Source organism: Maylandia zebra, linkage group LG15 (assembly GCF_041146795.1).
Source record: "Maylandia zebra isolate NMK-2024a linkage group LG15, Mzebra_GT3a, whole genome shotgun sequence".
NCBI lineage: Eukaryota > Metazoa > Chordata > Actinopteri > Cichliformes > Cichlidae > Maylandia > Maylandia zebra.
The window spans coordinates 34555768-34564672 of record NC_135181.1 but is presented as its reverse complement, the minus strand read 5'-3'; the positions used below and the strand labels follow the sequence as shown (position 1 = coordinate 34564672).

The window sequence follows — 8905 nt, the reverse complement described above, 5'->3', positions numbered from 1 at the left end:
CCGGTGGCCTTCCTGGGGTTCACTGCCCTCAGTGTGCGCCTCACCTCATATTCCTGCACTATGAGGCTTGGGCTGCTGCTGTCCGATGTTTTTTCTGCTGCTGCCTCTGGTCCCTTCACCTCAAAGCGTGCGAAGAAGTGGTTCAGCTCCTCTGCAAGCTCCGCGTTACCCTCAGTCAACGTGGTATTGCCAGGTTTGTAGTTGGTTAAGTGCTGAACTCCCTGCCATACCTGTCGTGAGTTGTTGGTGGTGAAGTGGTCTTCGATCCTTATGTGCCTAAATAATGATGTAATGTAATGAAACTATATATGAGACCTTGGGCCCCCTTTGTAAGACTCAGTTTAATTAAACGTTGCATATTCACAAAGAAATATGCACACGTAGTGGAGCTTGACGCTTTGCCAGGTTTCGAGTTCTTTGTGTCCAGCACTACAGATTTGTATTGACCTCTGAACCTGCCAGAGCCTCAGTATTTTCATTGTAGAGCTGGGCTGTCTCTACTTTGTCTTTGCAGCGCACATTTAAAGGAAATATTGAATAAAATGTGCCTATCTGTAAATCCCCAATCTTTACAGTAATATATATATTTACCCGGATTTCTAAGATTTTGTTTTTATTGTGAAACACAAGCCTTCAGGGTTCTGAGAGATCACCTGTCGTAAAGTTCTCGCCATTCACGTCACAATGATGAAGTGAGACAAAGTTTCAGATCGATAAAAACCTGTTATTTTCTCTATGTGGCAGATTGTGTCAGACTGATCGCTTCGTGGTGTATTGTCACGTGTGATTAATGACCAGCAAGATGAAGGGAATCTTTCACAGGCATCATAAAAATACACTTTCTCTGGTCAGAACTTGTTAAATTTCACATCAGTCAGAAAATGTTTTTTTATTATCAGAAGGTGGTCCGTGTGGGTTTTAGAGGCTTTGCAGTCAGCCACGTATCCTGATCTGCTTGGGCATAAACCTTGAACTTAAACCTTGACTTTTTCCTGGCTCTCTGTGCTTCTGCGCTGCGCAGAACTGCAGCAGTCTCACATGGAAAACTCCAGAATCTCCTTTCAAAATCCAAGATTTGATTCTCTGCATAGATTTATTTGTTAATGTCTTGCAGATGATCATGCGAGTATTTTCTTCACCTGCCACTGTGGGCTTGCGAAGGACAGTGTGAGTTAATTCAGTTACTGCTTGACTAGAGAGGCAGAAGAAGCTTCACCAAGAAAAACCCATCTGTGTCTGTACACCGGGCTGCCAGAGGTGATTAATGCCCTGTGTGTTAAAGGCAAAGGCCTGAAGGTTTAGCTCCATCCTGTCCAGACCGTCCAGCTGTGCTGCAAACTGCCTTGGACCGAGTGAAAAGTGTCTCTCTAAATTAAAAGGAAAATTGCTTGAATGCAAAGGCGAGGATCTGATGTTCCCTGCTGCCTCCCTGCAGCACAGAGGCGCAGTCAGCTGCATCGCTGTAACAGCCCACTGAGCAACATGATTAGCGCTCCCATTGCTCTTCCACCACACTTGAGGCTCCAGTCTCCCATGTTCAGCCTATATTCATGCAGATAAATCAGTGGAGACTCTTTCTAAGCACACAGAAATATTTCCAGCACTTTTAGGGGGAAATATAGAACTTTAACAAGAAAGCAAAATGGTGCAAACAAGTTTTGCTTTTCCAAAAAGAAACCGACTGTGTAGCACTTAACCGACCTGTCTATATCCCAGATCGGCGATGCACTGAAAGCATTTGGCAAATTATGAAATGGAAAAATACAACAAAGGAGGGCGTGAATAGACTTAGTCTCAGGAGATCCAATATGGCTATAAAAACTACAGCAATTGCTCTCAGTTTTCAGAGGCTTAATGCCTGCATCTGAGTTTAAAAAACAAAACAAAAAAGCTCTAATCTAATCTGGCATATATTTGTACATTTCTATACTGATTTGAAATAATTGGGATTACCATATAGCTCTTTATAAACATCTCCATACTCACCATAATCTGGTTTGACATGAGATTAACACATCAAGTGCAGCAGTGCGCATCATGACTGATTGTTTGCTTAAGCTTTTGTCGTAAATAGCTATCGGGGCGGGGGATTTAAGGCTATAACTATGTCATTTTGACATAGTTCTTATTCTGGCATATAAATGAACAGTCGGAATAATGAGGAGTCATTTCCACGGAGCCCGTTAGATGGCACTGTGGAGACCCCGCGGTCCCACAGAAATAGTTGAATGGAATCCCAGTGTGATCTGGCACAGTGGTAGGAGGGGAGCGCAGCACAGAAGTCCTGGAGGAGGTTTGAGCCAAGAGCACTGTGCTGCCCGACTTTTCATCGACATTCGTCCGTCTGTCCGAGCCGCAAAGCAGAGCCAAACGTTCGCGGTGCGTAATTACGCACGGATACGACAGTTTCGCGGTGTTCTTGGCTGTGGAAACCCCGCGGACAAAGAAGGGCAGGCGGGCTGGAGTGCAACTGACTTGAGCGGAGAGGAGTACTGTTGGAGGGGAAACTGGAGGAATCTGGAGTCGGAAGTGATTTGTCTTTTTTTTTTTCAGAAATGTAACTTACGTCCAGGGTTTTAGGAAAGGAAAAATCTTTTTGGCGAGAGGGAAATTAGGAGTGGATTTAACCTCCAAAATAACATCTAAATCCTCGGAGCATGGGGTAAGTTGTGGTTTTGTGTCTGAAATCTTTTCTCTTCAAGTGTTGATTTAAAAAAAGAAAAAAAGAAAAGCTGAATGTGAACTTTGTGACGAAGTAGTTTCGTTTCTGACGACGTGGGTTTTTGATTCCGTTGGACGGCATCTTGTACAAGCTTTTGGAGCAATTCTACCGTTAGTTCACACGTGACAGTCTGCTGTTTTCTTTGTTTACATCCCGGTAGCTGCTGAGCGAGAAAGGAGTCTTTAATTTGAAACGTAGATCCCAACTTATTTTGATCAAAACTCTTATTTTTTTGACCGCTGTGCCAACGAAGATAATCGCATTACATGTAACCGTCTGGCTGTCACGCTGGCGGTTTGTTTAAAAGTAATGGTAATTTTTTATGATGACGCACACGGAGGTCATTTAAATGCTCCAACTGCTGAGACTTCCTCTATTCTGTTCCTCCTCACTGAAGAGCGAGTCTGCAGGCTGATTCTGTTGCAGGGGATCCTGGGTGGCTTTTATTGGGATGCTGTTGGTGTCATGCTGCGCTCAATCTCATTAACTCTGTCAGTGTGTTTGCGTGTGTTCAATTATACGTGCAGGTCTCCAGCTAGGCTTCAGATACACCTGAACCCTCTTCCCACTACCAGAGTCCAAGCTGTTAGCTTCCAACCTCTGTGAGACTTATATGGCGCTTTAAGATGCTCCTTAAATGAATGCAAAGCACGAGAGCATCATCTTTTATCTTTAATGTGATTTCACTGATGCGCCACGATAAGCTGGCACCCGCAGGAGGATCCGATTTCACTGCATTATTGCATTATTGTGGTTTTACATTCTATTTATTTGCAGTCTAAACTACTTAATGTAATCGTTCTCAGTGCACAGTAATGCAACAGTGCCGATATTTACCCGTTTACTGCTCAGATTAGACCCCGTTTCCTAAAACGTGTGCTCCTATACAGCTAAAATGTGATCTAAAATACATTTCAAGAACATTTATTTTCTTGCCAGCAAAATATTTGGCTTGGAAATGCCTCAGGGTCGAGCTTGAAGAGGTGTCTGGAGAGAGGAGAGGGACTTTTGGGCATATCTGCTAAAAGTGCTGCCCTGTGACCCCGGATCCAGATAGTCAGAAGAAGATGGATGGAAAATATGTGATAATGGAAAAGACTAGAAATCTGCACTGTAAGACAACTGTCATCCAGGAAACTCAGATTTGAACAGTTTTTCATTGAGCTTAATAGTTTCTTTTATTTATTTGGTTGGATCCAGGGCCAAAATTGAGTTGGTCAGGTTAACATTTATGTGGCGGGGCATAGTCCGAGGACGCACCTGAGCGGCACCTTTTCTTTTTTTGTTTACAATTACCATTAAAAAAATAAATAAAGTAAACTGGCCAACAACAAGTAGCTATACATACCTGAAATTCCAGTATGAATTGTAATATTTCACTTGTGTTAGTGCAGTGATTGGAGTACTTTTACAAAGTGATTGCAAACTGCTGTAAAGCACCCACGCATTCAATTCTTAGGTTTGAAGGTTCGAGGTTTCAAAGTCATGGAAATATTTGTGGTTTCAGGGCTTTGAAACCACAAATGTTTCTTTTGCTGTCGTGTTTTCCATGTGTGAGATGGAGAGGGTGCACTGGAATGTGTTACTGTCAATAAAAGTCAGATTAGGAACTAAATACCCAACCCCAGTCAGTGTGGCATTGTGCCACAGTGTCAACGCTAAAAGCTTAAAGTAGACTGTATCCACTCTGTTGATGCCAGCGGGGAAATGGTCCTCTGACAGTAACAAACAAGCAAACATCTGCTCCGATGGCCTGTGTTTGATGCATTTTCACTGTCAGAGCTTAAGCCAGGCATCAACTCTGCTTCATCCCTCTGAGCAGCAGAGAGGCAGCAGGATTCAGTCACCTGGGCCAAATGGCAAAAAAGGAGAAAAAAAGCTAGATTTAGTCACTGGGCCACCGTGTACTCTCAAACAGGAGTCTGCAGAACTCATAATATCCAGAGACGGCCTGCAGCTCTTCTGCACACTTGACAGATGGAGCAGAGTCTTGATTAAGAGTCGCTTCAGGTCCATAAACCAAATGAATTTTCACACAGGTGCTTTCAAGCCGTGCTGCTTGTCTTGGAGTTCTTGTTCTTATCCTCTGACATGGGTAGCCTGGAAATGGATGGAGATGCAGTCTTGATATAATGAACACCTTCTAGCTTGAGGTAACAGGCTGCAGATTTAGACAGGGTGAAGTTTATGACCAGTTTCTATTAATTCAACATCAATGCTCGGCAACAGCAATACATTAAAAATGGTTCAGAAAATCTGCATTTTCGGGCAGCATTTGGAGGAGCCTAATGAATGGGTTTATTGTGTGTTAATGACACAAGAACTATGTATAAGTACTATTTTTAAATGGAGCTGTGGTCTTAAGTGTAAGTCTTTTTCATGTGTGTTTTTAAGCAGGTCTAACCTAAATGAAATTCTTTGTTTTTACCACAAACAAATTTCCCACGTGTGGGACTAATAAAGGTTATCTTATCTTATTTATGATCCTTGAAGTGTTTTGTGCAGGATATGATCATGTTCTCTTGGTACTGTTGATAAGTACAACAACCTCCCCAGTTCCAAATAATTGTAACACTTTTACTCTTCCATGGAAAATGTTAGCTCATTTTGAATTTATTGGCAGCAAAACATCTCATAAACGTTGGATCGGGGCAACAAAATGCTGAAAAAGTAAGTGTTACTGAAAGGAAACAACATTTTGCCATAATGACATTTGGCAACAGGTCTGCATTTAATGAAAAAATATGAAGACTTTTAAATGTCTCCTCATTTACAGTACATAATATAATTCAAAAATATTCAGTGTCTGGAGAAATCGCTGTGCACAAGGGACTAGGCTGAAAATCAATACAGGGCGCCTATGATCTTCTGTCCCTCATACAGCATTGCATTAAAAACAGATACGATTCTTTCATGGAAATCGCTGCATGGGTTCAGCAACACTTCCAGAAATCACTGTCTGCATGCACAAATGCAAGTTAAAGGTCTATGATGCAAAGAAGAGGCATATGTCAACATAATCCAGAAATGCTGCCATTTTCTCTGGGCAAAGCTCACTAAAAATGGATAGAGGAAAACTGGGAAAATGTTCTGTGGTCAGACAAATCAAAATTTTAAATTCTTCTGGGAAAACATGGACACTGTTCTGGATTTAAGAGGAGAAGGACTATCCGGCTTGTTATCAACACTCATCACTACATCAGTGCCTACGGAATTGGCAGCATGTGCATCTGGAAAGGCATCAAATAATGCTGAAAAGTGTACATGCAATATAATGCTCCCATCCACATGTCTTTCTCAAGGAAGGCCTTGCATATTTCATTAAGACAATACTAAACGACACACTGCATCTATTACAGCATTGCTTTATAGTAGAAGTCTGAGCTGCCTGCAGTAGAGACCAAATTTCACCAACTGAGAACAATTAGAGCATCTTGAAACCAAAAATACAAGAAAGAAGACACTTTGAGAAGTCCTGTATCAGACAAGAATGGGACAACATTCCTCCTCAGTTCCTAGACATTTACAGACTGTTGTTAAAAGAAGAGGGCATGCTACACAGTGGTAAACATGGCCCTGTCCCAACTTATTGACGTGTCGCTGCCATCAAATTCAAAATGAGCTAATATTTTTCCTGAAATAGTAAAATGTCTGTTGTGAATAAAACATGGGTTTATGAGATCTGCGGATCACGGTATTCTGCTTTCACTGACATTTTACACAATGTCCCAACCTCTTGATGTGGACCCCCTGAAGCAGTGGCTGGTAAGATCAGCAGGTTTTATGCTTCACCTTATAACTTGAACTATCTCCTTCTTGTTCTGCTGCAGAGGAGTGGTCTGCCAGCTGTAAAATGTACCCGCTACACCGAGAGAGGTACAAACACACCGCTGTCTCTGTGTTGTTGCTCTGTCTGATAGGGATGGGTGATACCTCCTACCAATTAATGCTGAGCTTTAGGTCACTGTGTGTACCTTTCACTCAGCAGAAGCTGCTTAATTACAAACGCCTGGGGTATTCAAAGCGTATAAGTTTGGTATCTATTAATATTATTTGGTTTAAAAAAAAAAGTGTAAAAAGTAGCTCAGTATGAATATAGGGACGCTTGTAAAATTTAAAGTAGGGCAGCTATTAATGGAAATGTCACCATTACATCATGAAATTGTGAATTTTTACAGTTAGTTTTTTTTTTTTTGATTCTCCAAAATAAGACATCAGGTATTAATACATTGGGGATCAATTCTCCCATCCCTGCTTCATTAAATATTTATTTGCCTTTGAACAAAATCCACCCTCATCTCATCCTCCCCATCGTGTTAATCCTCTGCTCGGTATCTGTGGAAACTGTAACAAGCTGTAAGATGTGATTCGCAGAGTGGAGGTTTCATGCTTGTCGTGATGTGCAAATGTTGTCAGCATGTTGTGCTGCCCTCGCTGTCATCACCTGGTGTCCCTTTTATCACGCTGTCGTCCTGTCACACACTTTGTCGCGGCTCAGCTGTTCCATGCGCTGCTGGATTGTCTTGCAAGTGCATCGTGTTGTACGAGCTCTTGGCATGTTTTGCATGTTAAGCCTCGGTGTTTAAAATAACTACAAATGTTAAAAAAATGTTGTGGTGTAAAAATATACTGTGGATATTCTTGACTCAAGTTAAACTCATTGTTTTTTTGCTCTGTTTTTTGGGTGGGAGGGGGGGGGTTGTGTGAAACACTTTCTTTGAGCAATTTAGCGCTTGTAGCTTAAAACATGGAGTTTCACATTTAAGATAAGATAAGATAACCTTTATTAGTCCCTCGTGTGGGAAATTTGTTTTTACTGAAATATTTTTCAGCATTCCTCATTCACAGAAACCTGTTGTTGGTTGGCTGAACACAACTCTGCCCACTCAGTGAACACAGTCAGTATAAAAGGCCTCAGGCACATGAAAGCTTCACTGACAAATAATGGACTCTTAAAAGAAACAAAAGTTGAGTCCTCTCTTCTCTTCTAGGCCTTGACAATCAGTTGTATGTTTAAATCATAAAAATAATGAGGTGCTGGTGTCAGCTTCATCATTTTTTTCTTTTTAACTGTTAGTTGAGTAAAGCAAACTCTGATTTTTTTTTTTAGCTTGTGGGATTTTATTGTTTTAGTGTTTTGTGAAATTGAAAAAGCAGTTACATGCAGCAGGTCTGGATTTAGCTAGCTCATGAAGACAATTTCAATACATGTATCATGCTTCTTTATCCTTTTATACAGAAATGTGGAGCCATCTACATTTGTTGTTTAAGGTGGCGATAACTGCTGTAATTAATGTAAGATGGATATAGCCAGCGTACATGAATATATAGTTTGATGAGGATGGAGCTGATCAGCTAGCTACAGTGGGGCAAAAAAGTATTTAGTCAGCCACCGATTGTGCAAGTTCCCCCACTTAAAATGATGACAGAGGTCAGTAATTTGCACCAGAGGTACACTTCAACTGTGAGAGACAGAATGTGAAAAAAACATCCATGAATTCACATGGTAGGATTTGTGAAGAATTTATTCGTAAATTAGGGTGGAAAATAAGTATTTGGTCACCTCAAACAAGGAAAATCTCTGGCTCTCACAGACCTGTAACGTCTTCTGTAAGAAGCTTTTCTGTCCCCCACTCGTTACCTGTATGAATGGCACCTGTTTGAACTCATCATCTGTATAAAAGACACCTGTCCACAGCCTCAAACAGTCAGACTCCAAACTCCGCCATGGCCAAGACCAAAGAGCTTTCGAAGGACACCAGGAAAAGTATTGTAGACCTGTACCAGACTGGGAAGAGTGAATCTACAATAGGCAAGCAGCTTGGTGTGAAAAACCAACTGTGGGAGCAATCATCAGAAAATGGAAGACATACAAGACCACTGATAATCTCCCTCGATCTGGGGCTCCACGCAAGATCTCATCCCGTGGGGTCAAAATGATCATGAGAACGGTGAGCAAAGATCCCAGAACCACACGGGGGGAACCTGGTGAATGACCTGCAGAGAGCTGGGACCAAAGTAACAAAGGTCACCATCAGTAACACACTACAACGGCAGGGAATCAAATCCCGCAGTGCCAGACGTGTTCCGCTGCTGAAGCCAGCGCATGTCCAGGCCCGTCTGAAGTTTGCCAGAGAGCACATGGATGATACAGCAGAGGATTGGGAGAATGTCATGTGGTCA

At 41.9% G+C, this 8905-nt stretch overlaps 1 protein-coding gene across 1 annotated transcript in view; it reads left to right on the top strand.

Annotated features, from left to right (window-relative positions):
* Positions 1 to 2241: 2241 nt before the first annotated feature.
* Positions 2242 to 8905, top strand: part of LOC101481103 (homer protein homolog 3) — a 53735-nt gene continuing 47071 nt past the window's right edge. The window contains exons 1-2 of the mRNA XM_004564785.4: positions 2242 to 2662; positions 6553 to 6598. Of these exons, the coding sequence (XP_004564842.1) occupies positions 6576 to 6598 (23 nt within the window). The 5' untranslated portion in view covers positions 2242 to 2662; positions 6553 to 6575. The remainder of the gene's footprint in view (positions 2663 to 6552; positions 6599 to 8905) is intronic.